The sequence below is a fragment of the Apteryx mantelli genome, chromosome 12, assembly GCF_036417845.1.
Source record: "Apteryx mantelli isolate bAptMan1 chromosome 12, bAptMan1.hap1, whole genome shotgun sequence".
Taxonomy (NCBI): Eukaryota; Metazoa; Chordata; class Aves; order Apterygiformes; family Apterygidae; genus Apteryx; species Apteryx mantelli.
In genome coordinates, this window is record NC_089989.1 from 16,290,341 (window position 1) to 16,312,584 (window position 22,244).

The following is a 22,244-nucleotide window of genomic DNA, read 5'->3' on the forward strand; positions in this document are numbered from 1 at the left end:
TCTGCAAGTATTGAATCAAGACATCTTGGCACAAGAATACTGACTTCGTCTGGCTGAGCTGAACAACCATTTCTGCTCATTCAGAGATGGGATCACAGTCTTAAACAAAAACGGGGTCCATCTAAACACTAATAGAAGACAAAAACTCACTCTAGTGTTAGCAAGGGCTGCACACAAGCTGGCACTTAAATGACAAGCATTTCAAGAAATCTAGATCAAAGTTTGGCATAGGCATGACTAAAGTTCATATAGTTGTCAATACTATGGAGGCAAGTAACAAACATAATTTAAAATAATCTTGAGCATGTTTCTTTCTGTTAAAAAAAAACAAAAAACAAAAAGAAAAAAACAAAAGAAAAAACAAAAAAACAAACCCCACCACCACCACTCACACTGTGATATGTGGAAATGATTGGACTCCTTTATGTTATAAAGTCAGAGAGGGTGCTCTGGACATTTTACAGCAAATTCCTTACCCAAGGATTTTTTAGCCTCTTTTATTGACTCAGAGCCCATTGAGGCTGGTTGGAAAAAAAATCCATTGATCTCAGTGGGATCAGGCTCATTCATAAGCAGCCCATATTAGGAGTGGACAGAATGAGTCACTGGCCCATCAGGACTATTCCTGGGATACAAAGGGCAAGATCCCACACTCTTGCCTGGATGCTCATACACCCATTCAGTTAAAATGCGTAGGAGCACAGGAATCCAAGTACCTGAATGAAGCTAGCCCCAAGCGAAGGCACATTTTAAGGCAGGAAGATGGTATTTATAATCTACATATATAATGAGTTTTGCTTACTCCATTGGAAACATCCCAGCTGAGCATCATCTTGGCTCGTTCTTCAGCCTTTGTGGACCCATCCAAAACAAGGCCAAAGCCCCCATTGATCACTTCACCCCTAAAAAGTAAAATTGTAAAAAAAATTAAACCAAAAGAACCCAAGCCAATCCCACAAAATTTGCAGAAGTGGATTTGTTCAGTTGCACCAGAAGAAGAAGGATGAGAACACAGGAAAGGTGCTGAATAAAAGGCACTATCAATGACATTTTATACCTTAAAAAATGAGCACGGCAAAGGCCTAGTCTGGAATAGGGCAGGAAACCTATGCTGTCTTCCCCATAACGCCCAGCTAGTGGTCAGTGTCTGCTCCAAGTGCAAGTACCAAAAACTAAGCTTGCTCTGCACCTCCTGAGGGCTGCACTCTGTACGGGCTTTAGAAACAACAAGTAAGGAAACGTTAGTGCTTCTGATGACTGAAGAGCTACCTATCTCAGGCATTTTTGGAGATTAAACTGTTCATGTTTGCCACCCTGGGGCCTGCTATATAGGCAGGACCGTGAGGAGGACTACGTATTTATTGAAACAGACAGATGGATCTATTTATATTCTCCCGGGACAAATATGAGAGTGTGTTTTATTAAAAAAGTGTTAAGCACCACTTAACAAACATCTGCCTCGATCATTTCAAAATCAGCCATTTGTTTTGTATGAGACATATAGATGTTTAAAGACATCAGAGCCAACTTTTCAAGAAGCAGACTTATTGGCAGGAGAGGAACAGAAATACGCTACAAGTTAACAGATATACTTGGGACAAATACCAGTCTGGTCTTAAAGGACAGGAGAAACACGCAGAGCAAAACATCTTGTCTGACTTCAGAATCTGGCCTGCTCAAGTTCCTGTTTTGTTGCATGTGGTGAATAGTGGTGAGGACAGTTGGAAAATTAACTGTTGCTGTAAATCTGTAAGAAAGTTCTGGCATTATAACTGAGCATCAGTAATATTTGAGAGAAAGGGGGCATATCCTACTCACAAATACACATGGTACAGGAGAACACTAACAGGGGTCTCTAGAAGCAGGATTTGTCCTGTGTTTTACAGCTAATATAAGTTCACAACACTTACACAGAATAACATCGGACATATCCATGAATTAGGTTGAAGTTAGGTGTCTCCCAATCCAGTACAGAATTATTTCTTACTGTATATTTTCCAGCAGCAACGTGAGCTTCTCAAGAAATGGGGTCTTTGCTCTGTTTTCTTAGAAGGCTACATTGGAGCCTGACAGACCTGAGATCTACTTCCTGAAATCAGAACTCACATTTTCCCATTTTCAGTGTTATATTGTTACTTATTTGATGTTCATTCCCTTTCACTAGTTATACGCACCAGCAATGTGGCAAGTAGGGGCTTATCACATAGGTGAGCAAGGAACCTATTGAGAACTCCAGATCTCACATTATGTTACTATTCTCTGAACTCCCTCTGCTTTACTATTATTAGAGCTGTCTGAAATACTTAAATATCTTTTCTGTTGAAATACACAGTTTTCTCGAAACTGACGGTTCTCCTACCAGGATGTCAGCTGAGGAATCAGTTTCTTATAGTTAGCAGGGAAATTTGAAACAAAGTCATGTTTTCAATGGAGATGTTTGAATACTGTGGTTGCTGACATTTCAAAACGAGATGTTTCTTTTTGATTGACACTGTCAACACTTTTCAGCCTGAAATTTAATTCCAAGGAACTTTTTACTGTATGAAATATTTCATTAATTCTGCTCTTAGTCTCATTTTGAAATGAAAGCATACATCCAAACTTTTTCATTTCTTGCAAATACTACTTTTAAATACCTCTTGTTGTCATTGTCGTCTTAGAAAGAGATGGCCAACCTGACTACAACATTACAAATGTCACTGTATGAAGACCAGGGCCAGTTACCTCATTACATTCTGCTGCTTTTGTGTTGATAGACCAAATTAGCAGTAGCCTTTTTTTTTTTTTTTTTTTTTAAACCAGCAAAGCGCACTGTGTCCACATCTAATGGGCCATCCAATGTTGCAGCTGTAAAGGATTTTTTCTGGAAGCAGAGAAAAAGCTTGTCCCGTGTTGTTCTTTACACCAACATTACTCTAAGCTGTATGTGCAAATTGGTTTCATTACGGCAATTTGGCTATAGATTTTTTTTTTTTTTTTTTTTAGAGGAGCTGAGGAGTCCTCTCAGGAAGTGGAATGAGTCTCATTTCACACCAGCAGAACAGATCAGAATCCAGCCTGGGTCTTGGACTGAAGTGTTGCTTGCACAAGTTTAATTGATAGTTGCATTTGTTTCCCCGTGACCAAATCCAGCAGTGATGTAATAGTAATGTGGATAGATAAATTTGACTGCCAGCAAATGCCAAAGTGGTACAAGTTACTATCTCAAGTAACATTAGTTCCTGAAGTGGGCAAATGGACACCCACGAGGTCTATTCTGTGCTGTATCTGGCTTGATTTTGTCCCTTGAGATTAACTGAGAGCTTTTGCTGAAATTTCAGGTTCTGTTTCTAGTCACATAAACCCAGAGTATCAACGTCAACGTGTAAGTGAGATCACAGTATAATCACACCTCAAGTCAGCCTATTGACAATATCGGACAATAAGAAAATCAGACCTCTGGACTGGTGCTTTCTAAAGATATTCTACACTAGCAGATGATGTTCTTTCAGTAGCAAAGATCCCCTCTGTGCACAGCATCCCAAAGAGCATCCTTTGAAGCTTAGGCATGAACAGTGAGCGTCTGATCTCACTTGCACTCCATAAATTTAGAGTGTCTCCATCAATTTCCATGGAGTTACTCCAGTGTAAATCAGAAGCACTCATCAGAATCTGTCCTACTGTCTAAAAATCACTCATAAATTAAACACCAATGTTTGTTAGGATGGATTTTCTAGCAAAACCTCTCACTTTTAAAGGGGAGCTCTCTGCCTTCATTAGCATTGGGTCATATTTTCAGGTAATTAAAGAAACATGTGGCATTTTGACCTAAGCTACCTCCTATAATTTCCAGATGTCTCGTTTTAAGGTGATCAAAGAAAACAAGGCCTCTCTCACAATCAAGATGTCACACTGTCAACAGTGTAGTTCTATTCTTAAATTACTTCTGCCTTTTTGTTACTACAGGTTACTCAGGCTCTGCACTGATATACATTCTCCTGCAAATAAACAGGCTGCAAGAAATTAATGACATTCATTTGCTGTAATTATGGTCAAGAATATGTTAATCTTAAGTCTCTCAAACAGCACATGTGATGCAGATTCCAGCTAAATAAATACTAATCCTGCTTTTTCTGTTTGCCTCACAAGGCTATAGCTCTGAAAATCAAAGCAAGTAAAAGGCATTTCTCTAGTCTTTTTGGGAAGACATGCCAGATCTGTCAAGAGTTTCGGGCAAGACCAACCTCTGCAGGGAAGAGTGGTAGCTGAACACAGTGCAATCGCCATTTCTGAACTCTCTGAACAGAGATGTTCCAATGGCAATTTGATTTCTTCTTAATCATGTGCATATTTGTTTATAAATATAGGTCAGCTTCCACATGCACTTTCACACCTCCATATCAGCTGACTACAAGAAGATGAGATGTTTATTTTATTAGGCACATAGAGATTTATTTATGGCAAAGTCACCTGAATTTTTACCTCTCCAGAAGCAAAGAAAAACCTGAAAGCGTCTTGCTCTTCCAGGCAAAGAAAGTAATTTGTAGTGGTAGGGGGCTGGTTTTGTTTCTTTTCCCACCTTTAAATTATTCCTCTCTTTCTCCTTAGAAGGAAAAGGCAAAGGGGGATAGCGCTTTAACTAGCCAGGGTGGTGCCACGATTAGTTAAGCCGAGCAGAACTACCTGTCATGCCATGGCTTTCGTGGGCTCTCCAGACTGCGGCACCTAATGACACGACATTGTTACCATGTCTGAGTCTCAGCATGGTGGCTTATTAAGGCTCATACAGAGACAGGCCTAATTTTCAGGCTCCACATTCTTCACTGAAGCACAATAATTTAATCACAGAGGGCTAAGACTACTCCCAAGAACAAGGTGAGCAGATACTGTTCCATAATGACAAGCCACAAAGCAGCCATAGGAACTGGTAAGAGAGGAAAATCAGTCCTTGCTTTTCCATGGATATTTTGATTTCAGTGAATAGCCACATGCTAATTTTCCTATTCATTATATAAGTGACAGTACCTCTGCTCTGCCTTCAGGGATAACTTCTTTCCAGTGATGTAACTCCCACTTAAGGAACCAACTTAAACAGTATAACTGAAATCGCAGTCTGGCCACTGCCAGTTTTCCAGAAGTAGGGGCAGTCTCACCATTTGGCCAATCTCTCTTTAGATTGCTCAGAGGGCTAGAAAAGTGCAGGAGGGACTGGCCTTGAAAAAGGCCAGAGAGAGATGAGGAATATGATAATTTGTATGGCTTGAATTTTGAATAAACATCAACACACAGAACAAATAACTTCTGGCATAAGCAATTATTTTATCAATTATAATAATTAAACAATTATAAAAATACTCCAAATACTCTGAACAATACATAGTGGACAGTGATTGTATTTGCTTGTATTTCATGACCAGATTTTTTAAAAGGTTAACTCAACAAAAGCTATTCAAACAGATCTAGCCTGCTGCAATCTGTAGAGACTGAGACGACCAGGGTAGGTAGGTATGCTAGTATGTATTTTCCATCTGGAATTCTGGAAGTCATGAATGAAATCCTGGCCTTGAGGGTTATCACCGAAATCAATAAAGCCAGATTTTCGCTGCATGTGATTAAGCCCTCAGAGACCTTTCTCATTCCATGGTCCAATTTTGCTCTCACAAACCTTCTATTCAATAGCTATTTCACTGAAATCAAAGTTAGGTAGACTGCACAGGAGGGAATTCTCCATCTGATCTGAAGGGATATTTTTCTAGCTCCAGCTCATCAGGACAAGTAATAATCAGATATCCTCAAGCGTCTCTGAGGATAACATCTGCAATAAATTCTTTAAATCTGACTTGCTCTTGTTGGCATACTCCGGAGAAGGTGAATGGAACAGCTGAGCGAGAGGGATCACTATAGTATTTGATAGAGGGGTGTCCCCCTTTTGACCAGCTACGCCACAAAATGAAGACATGACTGTAAATGGGAGACGTTTTGCCAGACTGTGCCAGAATGAACAAACCAGGCTATCGACCCCACAGTGCAGCCACTCTTCTTCTCCCTAAACCTCTGTCAATCCAGAGTCCCCATAGTGGCATATGAAGGAGATGAATTTCCCTCTCCATATATGATATTTGTCTCATTCTGCTTCTCAGCTTAGGCATTTCTCCCAGTTCTGTGTCCTAGGTGAAAGAGGAGCTGTTTAATCAAGTCTTTACTTGGCTGTGGTCTTTCATCCTACCAGGCACGAGCAAGTGGAAAGAAGGGAGACTGGGGGGTTTGCTGGCACCTGAGCTGTTTTGTATCAATAACCCCTCATTGCACTTTAGCACATGGGCATTTATACTGGGGTCCTAAGGTCACAGATTTAAATGCAGCTTAAGGGGAAACCTAAACATAATCCATCCACTAACACTCTGGCTGTGCATGTGTGAAGACAACCTTGGAAATGGGATCTGTTCAAAAAGACCACAGCAGACTGTCCTTATTTGGTAAATTAAGTTCTCCAAACTGTGCAGTGGCCAATGTCCAAAACACTTTTTCTTGACATATGGACATTAATTAAAAAAGCCTCATACAACACCACACTTCGCCTTATAATGCATCCTTTCAGCCCTTGTTTCCAAGCCCATCCTTCCCATGATCACAGCATTGTACTGCTCCAGTAATACATACCACATCTTCTCTACAGTTCCCTCCCCATCTCTCTTCCCCACACACATACACAGCAGTGATAACTGGATTGAGAGTCCATCTTTAGAAACATAAGTCAGTTCTCCTTACCAGCCAACACCACCACCGTTGTGCAAGGCAACCCAGGTAGCTCCTCTGAATGCATCTCCTACAACATTTTGTACTGCCATGTCTAGGAGAAGAGGAGAGATGTTACAATAGCCCTGGCACACTACGTTTGGTTTTGGTTGGGCTGCTCTTTCCTTCCACTGACACCTTCATTGTGACTGTGTGAAGGTATTGTTGGAAGCAGGGTTTACTCACAGCTTCTCTCACAGATAATATATAGTGAACACATCATGCTTGGGAGAAACAGGCAAGAGAGATTATTTCCCCCCAACCCCAACAGGGGAAGCAAAAGCCAATTTCCCACTGTGGTTTGGGAGGACTATGGTGCCTTCTGTATTTGTGATCAAGTTCAAGCAGTTGAAGAACCTACCATTCCTCAGCTGGGAGATACCTCCTGAGGGTTGCAAGAAATACAGTCCACTCATCGGGATGCTTGGACACATCCATGTGGAAGCTTACAACATGAGGGGACATTTTTGAAAACCTACACATCTTGCAGTTCTCAGGAGAGCCTGAACTGAAGTGGTTTCACATTGAACCGCAGAGTTAATTCAACACTGTGCAAAAAAAAAAAAACATCTAAAGCTCATGAGCTGCATTTTTGGGAACAAACCTGGCCTGGAAGTGGTATGGCCCTGATTCTCTGGACAAGAGGGAATTTTACCCTGAACCCTGTAACTGCAGAAGTCACACAAGACGTTTGTTTTATTTCAAAAAAATGGAGAAAAGTAATTTAGGGGACTAACATCAAATGCATGGTTTCCACTGAAATGTTCCCTAGAATTTCATATACAAGTCATGCACAGCTGAAGGCACCAACCTTTGCCATACCTGTATGTGTGCTAAAGGACATATGGCTCAGAGGTGGAAAGAGATGCACACAGCAGAGAATAATGGGGTGAAACCCATTGAAAATGTGTCCAGATTTTTATTTCAGGAGTTATAGATCATTTGCTGTGGTTTTAACAGTAAAAATAAGCCCCACAGCCCCATTTGCAGACCCACAATTGTTACATGTCTGATGGAAAAATGAATTTACTCAAGCATTAATCTATGTTAAACCCTGTCAAAAGCCCCATTATGGCATCTTTTATGTGGCATTATGTCACTTTAATAACCCAATTATCATAATTACAGTGCTGTCAAGAAGGAAGGGGAACAGGAGAGATTAAAAACCTCATATTCTAAGAAACATACAGATTTTTTCCTCAGCCACTAGCATGCTAAGAGTCAAGGTCAGACGAGGAGTGCGGCAAGTAGACTAAGTATGTAATAATGTTCTCTTCTTTGGCTTCAATAAAGGTCACTAATGGAACAAACGTCTGTGCTGAAATACACTTTGCAGAGCAGCAATGACCCATGCTTGGCCAGGGATGGGGCTGAGGTACTTATTGTGAAAAAAGAGTGAGACAGAGAAATATTCTGAAAAAATCCAGCGTGTCAGAGGAACCAATTTAAATTGAATCAGCTTAAATGCTGTGGTGCTAAAATGACAGGAAAGGAGGGAGAGAAGAAAACCTAGGATGGCCTTGTACTTTCTCCAGAAGCTCAGCTGATAAAACAGTTAGGCCTGATTTCCAAGATCATTGAAACCAGTGGTCAGCAGGCTTTGGATAAGGGCAAATCATTCATGTAATTCAGAAAATATAAACAAGAACAAGTAGTGCAATAAGCAATGGGATTTAGCGAGCCTTGTTCCTGTTGCCCTCTTCTGTGGGCATTTGTCTGGGATTTATTTATGTGGTTAAATCCTTTGGTGGAGACATTGATTTGGATCACTGTTCTCTATGCAGCTTCACCATTTTCATACATTTTGTCAGAACCAAACATTGAGGCCTCTATCCATCTGGTCCATTGGAACGAGCCAACGTACTCAAAAATTATTGAGGTGGAGCTGATAGACACACAGCTATAAGCCTCTTTTCATCAGGAAACCAAATTAAGATAGCAGGGAACTTTCCTCCTTAAAATTGAGCCATAATTTAGTCCTATTATGAACTCCCAGTCATAATGGAAGTCATTCAATATTCTCAGGTACCTCAATCATAATTTCTCCTTCTACAGCAGCTGGAATCCTCATATCTCAAGTCACTTCCTGATTGCCAATTCATGACATGTGCAAAGACCACTGGGCTAAAGCTATTATCATCATTTCCACTTTATGGACAGAAAATTGAGGAAGACTCAGGTTAAAATTTTTTTTAGCACTTCATTCATTTTTCATGTCTCTGATCTGATATTTCTTGAGTTTATTTTTCTAAAGTGCCATTTCATAATCTCAAAAGCATATTCTGGTTAGCTCAGATCAGGTATGCAGAACTAAAGGCTCCTTTTGAATAGCAAACCTATGCTATTTGCCCACAGTCACACTGTGAGTGAGCACCAAGGCTTGGAATCTAATCCAGAACTCCTGACTTCCATTCTTGTGCTTTTACTATCAAAGTATGTTCCCATATGACCAAAAAAGGTCCTTTTCAAACACTCCAGACTGTTTTCTTGAGTCCTTGCATGGTGAACGAACAGAACTGTGAATCTGAGTGCTTTAAATAAAGTACTTTTATAGACCTGATTTTTACCTTGTATATCCCAAGGAAGTACTGCTGTAATTCTGCTCAGATTACCTCTTTGAAACTTCAAGGTGCAAAATTAAAATCAAACACAAGATACAGTCCTCTGGGACAGAATGTTCTCCATTCAGGTAAATCTGGTGCATCCTCACCAAATTTTCATCATTGCTTCAGATTTATACCATCATTGTTCTGATCCTCTCATATTTAACTAGGTCAACATTCATTTCTGTATCACTTAAATCCCACAAAGCTTCTATGTCAAGTTCACAGGAAATCTGATTAAGTGGGATTAAGGGGTTAAACAAAAACATTTTTAAAATGTTGCATTAAAAATTTCTCTTTTAAAGCAATTTTCTTGTTTCCCTGGACAGACAAGTCTCAGCTGTTCTGCTGACCTGCACAGAAGGCTGATCCATCATAAATGTTTGACGTTTCTCTGTAAGGACTGTCGGTCCCACTCACATCATGGTGATCTCGGCTGAGGACTACTGGAGCCTGCAAAAAGTCAATGACAAGAAAATGGAATCTTTCATGGACTGTCAGTGCTGCCAATAAAAGATTATCTGTTGCCAATTTCACTTCTTACCTCATTTCAGATCTCAGCTGAAAAAAAACTTTGTTCCCTTGTCTAAACCCCCTGAACCTCCTTCCTCCTCTGCTATTGTTTATTCCACTAGAAATGTTGGCACATGCATGAGAGTCACCACCGTTTCATAACTGAGAACAAGAGCTTGTTTTTATGACAATGGTACCCTCAAAGCAAGGCAGGGAGAGGAGGGGAAGCAATGTGACTTTCATCTGAAGCATTTCTTGGCTGAAATTTCAAAGACATTTCAGCATGCAAAAATCTTCATTCAAAAATAGTTCTGTTTTTGAACAGTAAGAAATACTGTACTTTTTCATCTCTTGGAAGATTTTAAGATTAAAAATAAGGTGGAAATGAGCATTATTAATTTCATACAGCTCAGATAAGTCCATTCTTGATTTGGAATTTAACTGCCAGGATGAATCTAGATCAGCTCACAGGTCTTCATTATCCTTTGCTAGGCAGAGGGTTTATACAAGAGTAATTCATTCTCTTGGCATGGTGCGGTCTGGAATTAGCTGGCTGTTTTATGCTGTCAGTGAATTAGCAAATCATTGAAAAGAGACGTAAGCACCCAGCTTGCCAGAGAGGGAATGGAGATTTTGAAGAAAAGAAAAAAAAGTGACAACAAAATCTGAAGGGCCTGGGAGTCTGACCTTGTCAGTCATCGCTTCAAGGGAGTGCTCTGTCTGGTCAGGTTTGTTTTTTAAGACTAGCTTGCAGTGACGTTCATTTTGAATCCTGAGAAGGTCAACAGTATTTGAAATATTTTAGCAAGCATTTTCTGAGTAACAAAAAACAGACCTTGCTTAGCTGGAATCTGTTCTAAGTTTTACTTGAATTTGTCTCTTTAAAAAAAGGTAATTACTGTAGTTTGGCTATACAAGGGAGATAAATGAGTGAACATGCCTAGGTCTGATGTTGCTGCATACACAGTCACGAGCCAGTACAGATGCTGACAAAGCCTAGTTGCGAGCAGCGATCACACCTTTTCAAAAGCTTTACTATCCAGAGAATGAAAAAAAGAGCAATTTGAATCAAATTGGTAAACATGAGGTTACAGATCAATTTGAGTGTTGCAAATTCAGGTGGTGATTCAGCCCTTGCAAAAAATCATTTTTCACTAAAGGTTTGACACAATTTGTTTTGGCTTCCCAGTGTTACAGAAACTTAGAGGTGTGTCTGCACAGACAAATATTCATTCTGTCTGGAGCTGTGCTCTAATATCTCCTGCCTCCCAGAGCTTACTAGCTTGGGATGGTGCCACAACAAAACTGTGCCAAGGGCTTCCGAACTATCCGTATCATACATATGGCAACTGAACCCCACTGCAACACCAAGATCTTCTAAGGCATTAAATAATAGGTATAATTATTGCGCGGTGTCTTCAGAATTTTGGTCTGCCAGGATGTCACACTGTACAGCCACATGCAATACTCATGAAGAACTTAGAAAATCCACATATGTTCTTTCCATAAAATGTGTTTCTATCACTGGTACATATGCTCAGTGGGATTTTAACCAAGAAAGATACTATTCACTATGCACCAGAGTAGCAGCATCAGGTCTAATAATTTTTTTCAGTCTCATACACAGTGCAAATGAGTGTTGACTGCAGAGCTGGCTGTAGCCATAATATGATTGAAAGCAAGGGATGGAGGGGAAGAAGTGCCAAGTGGTGACAGGGCCTTTCTTGTTATTTGGCCTGTTTGGGGCACTGCTAAGGAGTTAGAGCCCCTGCCTTGTCTTCAGCAAATCTCCTCTTGCAGACAGTATGACAAACTGTGCTTGTTGATGCCCAAATACAAAATAAGGCAGATTCCCAACATGAAATCAAAGGTAGCATATTTCAGAGAGAGTTTCTAAACCTGTCTCTCTTCTGTTACACAGGGCAATACTGGTGACATTAGACAGAGGAAGATTAAGCCATAATAGATGCTAACAGAATACTGGTCCCACATAAATGGCAGGTATTTCTGCTCTCATTGGTTCCTCTCATTGCCCTTCCCACCTGCCAACCCAGTCTTGGATATTAAAGAAAATTGCCAGGTTATATCAAATGGAAGAAGCCAAACCTTAATCTTTCCTTCAGAAATCGCTCGATTAATAGCCACAGCTATAGACACACGACCCCTCTGATCAGAATACAAGATTCTAGCTTGAGAGCCAACAACCTGGAAGATAAAAATGCCAAAGAGATAAGGTTCCCTGTGCAACTGGCTTATCGTCAGGTCCCAGATAAATGGAGTCATATGATTGTCCCCCTCTGTAAGAGAAAGCACAGATTATTCATTCATCAACATCCAGCTTCCAGAAAAAAGAAATTAAAGCCCCTCTTTGAACCGAGTTTTATCTCCACTCACACAATCAGTGAGATGTATTTCTGTATTCAGCTGCTACTGTCCAATAAATCCTTCTTTTTAAATCAACCTGATTGCTAGGCTCTAATCCCCCTATCAACAAACGCCTTATCAACAGCTGAAAAGCAGAGGTTTGGAACCAGCAATGGTGGGCTGGAAAAGAAATACAGAGACAAAGAATGGCAAAGAACATCTGTCCCACACAGCTATGCTCCTCTCCAGCTCTTATTGCACAAGCTAGTTTGGCTTCCAGATGAGGAGAGCATGCATAAACCCTACAGTGTTACCAGTTAGTTTCACAGTGTGATTCTGCCCTAAAAAAAAACAAAGAATGTTTCCCTGTGCCCTGCTTCCCACCATGCAATAGGATCATGCAGTCCTTTCGCCTTATCACTTGTTTTGAAAGGAGCTCTGGGAACTGCAGGGCTGAAGAGGTAGGGCCAAAGAAGTGCCAAGGAGGACATTTTGTATGGCACCAAAAGAAAGGTAGTGACAAATAAGGTGGAGGATGAATCACTGGCTTGTTTCTCTCCAGAGGCAAGACCAGATGTTGCTGGAGTATTTGGATATTTCCATTTGAGGAGAGGAAGGGTTTGGCTTACCCTAAAACTCTGCTATAGAGAGACATTTAAGTTGTCTACCCTCCCTCATTACAGAAAAGGGAGTTAGAGCCAGTGTTTTCATTCACACCCATTCCTGCTGTTCACTCCAGCCTTCACAACTGTGGTCTGGACCTGGAGAGGTCATGTGTGCTGAAGGAGGTTGTACACTTACCAAACTGTGCCTACCAGCTTCTCGAATCCAGCGGATGTTGTCATGGTACTGCTGCTTCACAGATGCGCTCACTTGCAAGAGAAAACAAGAATGAAAAGAGGTTTTGAAAATAAATGCAATATGCTCTAAATAAAGTTAAACTCATCTGACAGCCCTAGAGAGTCAAATTCTGCTCTCAGATATAAGCACGCATATAGGAAGTGCCATACAGAATCATTTGCAGCCTCTGCAGTGACTGGCACCATATATTGAGAGGAAGGTATAAGAAGTCACCCAGGAGGCAGCTGGGAATGATGTCTCACATTCAAATCTTTAAGAAACTAAATTAAATCTTGAAATACAGGTCATATGTCCTGTTCGTGCTTTGTCACCTGGCTTTCTGCCTACTAAATGCCTAATCCCTCTCTGAGCCTTTGCTAAATAAGTAGCTTTAGCCAAACTCCATGATACTGAGTTCTACAGTCCAGTCTTACATCAGGTAAGAAATAACTCATTTGAGCATCCATCAGAAAATCTCAGAAGGAGCTGGTAATATGTACTTGAGGATAAGTTACACTAATAACCTATTACAATGGTAAGTTGGAGTATAGATTTACAGCACAGCAGTTGCTCTGTACTAATTGCTCATGTGAATGTTTTTATCTCAAGAGAAAACTAAGGTCACTCATACCACAGTGAAACTGCGGTATATTGTGTAATGTTACTAGGGAGTAAAAGACTGCACAGAAGGATTTATCTTGGAGCAAGTTACTCCGTGTGTAAGTTCACCCTGCACCTTGTTTACAGATATATAGCTATATAGATATATTATCCGAGAAGAAAATTATACATAATGTTTTTAACCATTCTCTAGCTTTCTCTCTCATTTATACCCACACCATCCCATTTCATCAATCACACAAACTGAAGAGCAGTAAAAATAAAGATGCTTGAAATGAAAGATAGGGAAACATGACACATCACTCGGGTATGTGGTGACCCCAGTACAATCAGCTGCCTCCAAAGGCCTGGAACTAGCTGTAGCAAGTGAGTAACAAAGAAGAGCAAGTGTAGGATGGGGCAGAAGCATTTTCTTACCACCCTCCTTTTTGGGGTTTTTTACAGTTATGCCTTTCCAGACAGCGTGAATGTGAGCTCAGAAGTTGAGTTTACAGTAGCAGTAGCCTGTAGGCTCTTTCTCTGTGGGCTAAGTTATGTTGTATTATCTTGTCCTAAGAGACCTGGGCAGCTACCAGGGCTCAGCTGACACATAGCAACACGCTAAGCCACAGTGATTTGCTCATGCACTGGAGTTTTAAGTTATAATAATTTCAGCACCCACTAGATGTCAAGATACCATATTCCACACCACTTTCCAGCTCTCATCCATTTTCAAATCAAATTATAATGTACACATGACCTATGTCTGGAAGTCAGTCACCCTGTATACTCCTAATTTCAAATTTTTCCCAGGTAACTGAGCATTTAGACTACTGTCTTTCCACTAAGCAGTATGTCAGCAAATATGCATAGTACAACTAGAAATGAGGAAAAGACAAGATACTCGTATTTAATTTGGGTTAAACACATTGTTAAAGGGAAATGTAAAACACATTCACTCCTGCAGAGGCAGGCTTCCTGCAGAGAGTTTTAATGATGCTAAAAGGACCTGTTAGTGCTTTATGGGTTGGCTCTGAGTGAGAACCTCTAAACTCTGCAAGGAGGATTAACATGTCAGTCCTTAGATTCGCAAGGAGTGAAAGATGAAACATCTGCTTACGCTGTCCTAGTAGGATCGTACTACCATTCATAAGCTTTAAGGAAATATCTTCTAGAAGGTAATGGCTAGTATTCACTTCAGTTATTATAGAAGTTTAATGAGAGTTTATAGGAGTTGATCTAGAAAACTGAATAGAAAATTAATTCCTTTCTATAGCTCTTATAAGCAACCTTAGAGAGTACTTATCACATTTTATACTTTATAGTGCTTAGACTAACAGAAAGGATCTTACTGTCTGTTGAATTCTATAGGACTTTTCCAGAGGAGAAGCCGGATGAGAAAACTGGCTACAAGGATATATCTCAACATAGCACATCTGTCCCTCCCACCTACCTCTAATAAACTGTCATATTTTGTTCTGAGGTGGTGTGTCCAAAGTCAAATTTCATTTGTTAGCCCTGGGGAGGTGAAGAATCCTCCCTTTTATTTAGTATGACTTCCTGCAATTGAAAATCTCACAGTACTTTTTCTAGAAAGAGCTTGACTTTGGATTAGTCCCATGTGTCTCATTTGCTAAACTGCTGCTGACCCAACAGAAATCTGTTCCTAAATCAGGCAAGCTACTGTGTTGCTTCTGATATTCCACAGGCCCTTGTACTTATTGAGGCTTAAGAAGATACTAAAGAACATTGTGCACACAGAGGAATAGTCCCCATGAACAGGGAGATTGCCTCCCTTTGCTCTTGGGAGATTTATTATTGTCGTTACGTGTTAGTTCAGCCTTCAAACTACCACAAAGGTAGTAAATACAAGTTTCACTCCAACCATGAGTACTGCATCTCTCACACCAGGGCTAACTTAAAATCTTGGGTATGTTGGAAGCGGATGCAAACAATAATACTGCACAGGGCTTCCTCACAGTTTATGGGATTTAAGCATAAAAATTCATCTTCCCAAAAGGAAAAGAATAGTTAAAATTGGACTCAAGATCAGATCAAAAGTTTAGACTTGGAATGTGACAGAATTCAGGTCTGCGGAGTTTTCAGTCAGCCATTACAATGACAGTTTCTTTTATAAAATTCAAAGGTATGTTCAGATTTTGGACACATATATACATGAGGCTATCCAGACACTGGAATTTGGTCCAAGCCCTGGTTCCATAGGGAGTGGAAAACAAGTGGAACAGTCAAGAACACAAAACCATGAATGGCTGTGTTTATTTTCTGGCCAAATTGTTTTCACTTCTTTGGATTTCTTTTCACTTCCCCTGGTCCTGCCAAATACAACAAATCCAATAATAGCATTACCCTAATGCCTGTTTTCACCTGTTCGGATTTTAAAATGCCATTTTTTACTTAAATTAAGAATATACATGTATAGAGTCTAATGCTTTTTGTCCATGGAAGAGATTTCTATCCTCAGTCTTGCATTAACATCTATATAGACACCCATGTGCATATGCACACACAGAAACTGATTCATTTCCTACTCTTGCAATTCAAACCATCCAAAGGTCACACATAAGCTCATTCTTGAGAGAAGAAAACAACTGGATATTGCAGCATGTTGCAGAAAATCTGATGCAGATTTTTGAATATAGATCCAACACTACAGCACTGGATTTTACCCTTCCTTCAACTATGTCAAGGGGCCAGGTTTAAAAACACAAAAACTTCAGTGTTCATAAAATGGGAAGAATTTCTGGCTCACTTCATTAAAAACAATCCATGCTTCAGTGCTATTTCTTCAGGATGACACCTAAGAGAAGTTTATGAGAATTGGCAGCACTGAGGATCTCGCAGGGTTGGACCCTCCCCATCAGTGATTCACCTCTTAGAAGGATGAGAAGGCTGGACACCAGCCTTGCATTACAGGAAGATAACAGTAGTTTTGTTTCAAATAAGAAACATATCTGAGTGTGGTAGATTCTTTACAGGAATACCACTTCAGATCCTCGCAGGACTAACTGTTCCACAACAAATAGGAGAGCATTCCAAGTCTTCACACTTCTAGTTACATTTCCATAGTGTCTTTCACAAAAGAAGCAAAAAATATTTCAATATGAAAAAAGGAAGAAATTACCAGACAAAAATATTATGTTCTCCTCCTGACAAAACATGGCTTTGATTTTTGATCCATTCCCTTACGAACTTTTCCATTAATACTAGCTATGGTAGTCTTGGCAAGGTTTGATGAAAGCAAGCTTGCACTATAGAAAAGCAAACCAGAAGGTAGACTAATGCAACCTGGGATACAGGAAAGGGTGCTTGCAGCATTTAGGTGAAGTGGCAATTCATATTTTTAATGATCAAAATAGATTTAATGATCAAAATTGATTCCAAGAAGCACAAAGGTCCACTGCACGGAAACAGAGGACTTCAGTGCTAAGGGACAATGACACTTAAGTCTCTGATTCTGCTGTCCAGCTACTGTAAAAGTAGACCAAAAAAAAGAGAAGGATTAGGGCCCTCCACAGTAATCTGGAAGATCATGATTTATGTTTCCCAACACAGGATTAGCTTCTTTGTCTCAGTTCCCATTCATAAACTGAGTATAACAGTGGTCCACTTTAAGGGATATGGAAGAATGAAAGTTGGTGTAATTCCTAGAGTAAAACATAGATCCATGTAGGTATTCCAGACTGGTTCCATCAGCAAGTAGGATATGGTGTCAGTTGGTTACCAAATGACATAGAAGACAGACAAACATCAAAATTGTAATCACAAATAAATGACACTGGATGGAGCACCACACCCAGGAAACCTGGGTTCCCTGCCACTGATCTGCTTGCTAACCTCTTACAAATCTCTCTAGATCACCCTGCCTTTTTCCTCTGTCAGTGAGATAGGGACAAAGCAATTTGACTCTTTCAAAAACAAACAAACAAAAAAACCCAACTCTGAAACCTGTTGACGAGAGACACTTCTTGCCTTAAAGTTTCAAGGTGACAAAGTGCAGGAAAATGTATAACAAATGGAAAGAAACACTCTTAATCAAAATTGTAATCGCTTCAGGATCAATAATCCCTCTACATGGTGTTTTTACATCTTACCTACTGGTTACACTCTTTGTAGGAATTTGGGGACAAGTGAGATTTCCTGCCCATGGGGAATAGGCGAGAAACTGCTTTCTAGGGTTTCAGCCAAAAGCCATCAGAAGTCACACAACTCTTGCTTTACTTTTCTTCCTGAAAGCACCCCCAGGCAAGAGCGCATGAGATGGTATCCTACCTCCCGTACGTATGGAGTCCTCCAGCACAGACATGGCGATTGAGTCAGTGGTAGCAAGATCCTGTGGGTCACCTGAGGTGCAAACCCAGCGAAATGGCCCAAATCCCAGGGAAAAAATGTCCCTGGGAAGAGAATATGTTTCGTTAGGAGATAGTTGAAATTCTTTCCTTATTTATCCTGGCTGCTAGCAGTGCTTTTCTTTCATTAGCCGGAGATGGAAGAATTTGAAACATTTTGAATGAACTAATCTAAACAGAAGCATCAGGGACCATGAACCCAGAAACTAAACAGTGCTGTTACACACAGCCATCAAACAATATATACAAATGCACAGGCAGATCAGAATTTTCACAGGAATGCTGGGCAATGCAATCAAACAAGTGCATCAGATGAATTGTAATTTTTCATTTGTTTTACAAAACCTACTGTTCTTGGTGTCTGGTCTCTTCCTTCTTAAACCAGGCTAACTTTGAGTGCATCTACACTATTAGACAAGTTTAGGTCTGAACAAATGCCCAAATCCAGACTCACTTGCTGTCCATATTGTTTACACACAATAGTAAAACATACTTCACTTGAGCTCCAGAGGAAGAGATCTAATCCGGGTGGTGCTTTACCATGTTTAAGCCTTTGTTCACATGGTCTAGACAAGCTAAGCATGAGTCATGGAAAAATTTGTCACAACCTAGTTGCCCAACAGATCTCCTGAGCTCAGCTTTTCCTACAGGCAGTACGGAGAGCTTGGGTAGAGGGTACAGTCAGCAGCACAGATGGAAAAGAATGCTATTTCAGGCCTGCTTTAAACTTCAGCATTGGCATAGGCCTCTATGACTTGGAATTGAGCTATACTGCTCTGAAGAGACAAGCTCTTTCTTTTACACACCTAGAGGTGAAGTTGCACATAGTTTGAGGCTGTAACTTGCCCATTCTCCTATGCCACACACAGACACTAATCCAGAGCAGAGAAAAAGGCAACCAATCCAGGCATAACACCTGTGAGATGAAATTTCCTACTGCTACAGTTCACTCCTTTTCAACATCATTCATATTACACAGCAAGATTTGCACTAGTAAGTGGAGTCTTTGTAGTAATCTCTCTTCCCCTATAGAAGCGGTTTATGACTCATTCTGGAGCATTTTGTTCCAAGCTCTCCCCAGCGTACCCCATGATGTGCTGAACGTAGGAAGGATATCGGAATTCTGTTTTATTGGCTCCTCTTTTCTCAACATCAGCACCTAAAAAAGGATTTTAAAGGTCCTCAGTTAGATGAAGAAAACCTGTAAAATGTAAAACCAGACTGCACCTGCATTCCTATGAAGGCTTTACCACAGTCAGAGAAAAGGGTTAGGGGTCCCAAAAGTCAGCATGAGAAGAGGGATTAAATTAATATAACAGTGGCCAGCCCTATCCTAGCAAAGCATAGGGCTCGGAAGATGTACTTTGAATTATCTTTGTTTTCGTCTAAGAACTCCAGCAGCTACTCACCAGCCCTTTGAGCTTCCAAGAGAAAAGCATTGCCATAATCCCAGAAAAACATGCCCTTATCAGCTAGCCTGTTAATAGCAGCCACTTGTCTCCTCAAACTGAAATAAAGAAGAAAAACAGTTGTCCTTGAGATTAATAAAATTTCAAAAAGAATGTCATGAAATCACTAAAGGCACTGGGGGGAAGGGGTGGAAAACAAATGGATTTGAAAAATCCCAGAGAAATCCAGACATAAACCCAGAAGATATCAATCAAGATACTTTCAATCTCTATAGCATCTGTTATCCCCAAATCCTTAAGTGATTTACAGTCATCAAGAGAACTTCTTTGTTGAGATATGGGGCAATTAATAGAAAGGGGTCACGTCTTCCAGCAAAGAAATGCAGCCAGCTCTGAGAATGAAAGGTAATAACCATTAACAGCCTACAGAAAACTGCAATACAATTTAAAGAGTGAAGAGTGAGCAAAGACAGAAAACACACTGAAGATGGCTAAACATCACTGCTTTGGCCTCTCCCTTGGCCAAAACAGACTGATGCTCCCTTTGCTTCCAATCATGCAAAGAGAACCATAACTCAGGTTTGTTCTCTGTGATATCATTTTCATTTAATATCTAGTTCTACCCTCAATGAATAGCTGTATATGCAGTTGTATATGTGTAGGTGGAGTCTCCTGGAACTCTAGAGAGGTAAACCAATGTCTAACAAATGAAACTGGATTGGTTCAGATCATACCAGCTCCTTACAAATAAGCACCTACCAGAAATCTATCTTTTGTTTCCTCAGTCTTAGAGCACAGAACTGAGAAACTGGAAAGGTGCTTGTAGGTGCCTAATCCAAAGTCATATAGATAATGTTCCCAAGATGAACACAAAGAGAGGAGGAGCCATGAAGATTTAAAAGTATCTGTTGAGAACAGCACAGTTCTCTGCCTCTGTCCTAAAATTCTTTATACCTAAATTATACCTAATTTTGCACTTTATAATGTCCAATTCTAATTTCACTTGCAAACTTGTAAATCAGGAGTAGCCCCCTGAAATCAAGATGGCAAACAAAAGTTACATTTGCAAAAAGCTGGATTGGGGGAGTTTGTCCCCTCCTTGTATCCTTACCTAAAAAGCTACTGCTGGCTACAGTTGGAAACAGGCTAGATGGACTTTCTGACTTACCCATTATGGTTTTATGATCTAATCAGTGAACCTAAACCACCACATACAATTCCATCTAAGTAGAATTGTATTTATTGTCCCGGATTTTTAAAATCTAATACAATTTAGTAATTTGTAGAAGTGAAATAAATTGTAAGTTTTCAAACCTTAGATCACATGCACTAGAGACTACTCCTGAAATGGAGGGTAGGCTCTGTCTGCCAGATTCTGAATAATAGCCATGTAAGTGCAAAGTCAGGGGCTATCAGTGAAAATACAATAACTTTACCTCAGATTTATACTGAAATACCAAAGAGTAGAGTCAGATCCAATGATTCAGTGAAACTTCTTGCGGGAAAGAAAAATCTGATCATTGCAGAGCAACTAAACATAAAGGTTAAAAAACATTTATCACTAAAACATTTACCTCTCTTGCACCAGGGTCCGGAACTTTCCTGGACTGGTGGACAGGAGCTGCTTTGCTTCCTCAAAGCTGAGTTGAACTGGATAGTATCCACCACTGAATGGGTTATGACATGAAGTTTGGTCAGATCCCAGATCGACTAGCAGGTCTCCAGTTGTGTCCAGCTCATACACGAGCCTCTCCCTGGAGGAAGGCAAGACAATGGAGTGTTTGAACAGAAGCTCTCATTCCACATTCCTGTTCCTCTTCCAGGTGAATATCAATTGCTTCAAGGAGGAGTTTTTGCATCCCAAGACACTGTCTATAGAGGAATGCTCTTGGCAGGCTAAGTCTGTTTTAGGGGTCAGGAGGTGGAAAATGATGGTGATAAAGATTTAGAAAGACGTGTAAATTTTACACTAAACATTTCCCTGTACAGGAATGCTGATAGATAAGTCTGAAATACCAGTATGACATACCACCAGATATATTGGTCAGTCTCAACCATCGGCATATTGAGTAACAGCAAGGTTAACCATCAGACAAAGCCTCAAGAGTGCCAGAATTTCTATCCATCATCTGATTATTATTCAACTGCTATCTCAATACTTCTATTCTTCATTGAAGCCAAGGACAATTTCTTGCTATCCAATCAGCCAAAGGTTAGAATAAGGGGGATACGTTTTCTCTATCTGAGAAGGAATCTTAGGGATTTCTTTCCCTAAAATATTCATTGCTCTATGAGGAAAGGAGTAGATGCATGGGAAGCAAGAGAATCAGGACACAAGATCCCTCTTTTGACAATACAGTTTTTCATGAGCATCTAGAGTCATAAACTTAGCACTCGGTTAATGTTCCTTCTATTCCAAGTTTGGGAACTAATTCCAAGCTGACTAACAAGCCAGAGCACTTATATGTCAATTATCTACAACTTACCACAAATCTACCACATTCCCATGGTAACCCAAACTAAGGGCGATTTTATTCTTTCTTGCATCTCTAAAATAGAGTAAAAAAAAGACTGGTTGAAGAACATACATCACATGGATAACTGCAATGTACAAATCACATACACAGTAAAAAACAGCAAAAAAGTCTATATGTAGTTCCAAACACTCAACTAGGCAATAGATTATATTAGCAAGGAAGTAAGATACCCCTTCATTCAAACATCTCTGGGACTCTGAACAGAGCAGAAGTTTAGGTACCCAAACAGTGCAGAAT

General features: G+C 40.2%; 1 protein-coding gene across 1 annotated transcript in view; it reads right to left on the reverse strand.

Moving 5' to 3' along the window:
- The window catches only part of UROC1 (urocanate hydratase 1), a 122,024-nt gene that overhangs the window by 2,142 nt on the left and 97,638 nt on the right, over window positions 1–22,244 (reverse strand). The window contains exons 11-20 of the mRNA XM_067303334.1: window positions 21,957–22,019; window positions 21,045–21,224; window positions 19,471–19,568; window positions 19,148–19,220; window positions 17,985–18,106; window positions 13,056–13,126; window positions 11,997–12,095; window positions 9,731–9,830; window positions 6,748–6,829; window positions 803–902 (exon numbers count right to left, since the gene is read on the reverse strand). Of these exons, the coding sequence (XP_067159435.1) occupies window positions 803–902; window positions 6,748–6,829; window positions 9,731–9,830; window positions 11,997–12,095; window positions 13,056–13,126; window positions 17,985–18,106; window positions 19,148–19,220; window positions 19,471–19,568; window positions 21,045–21,224; window positions 21,957–22,019 (988 nt within the window). The remainder of the gene's footprint in view (window positions 1–802; window positions 903–6,747; window positions 6,830–9,730; window positions 9,831–11,996; window positions 12,096–13,055; window positions 13,127–17,984; window positions 18,107–19,147; window positions 19,221–19,470; window positions 19,569–21,044; window positions 21,225–21,956; window positions 22,020–22,244) is intronic.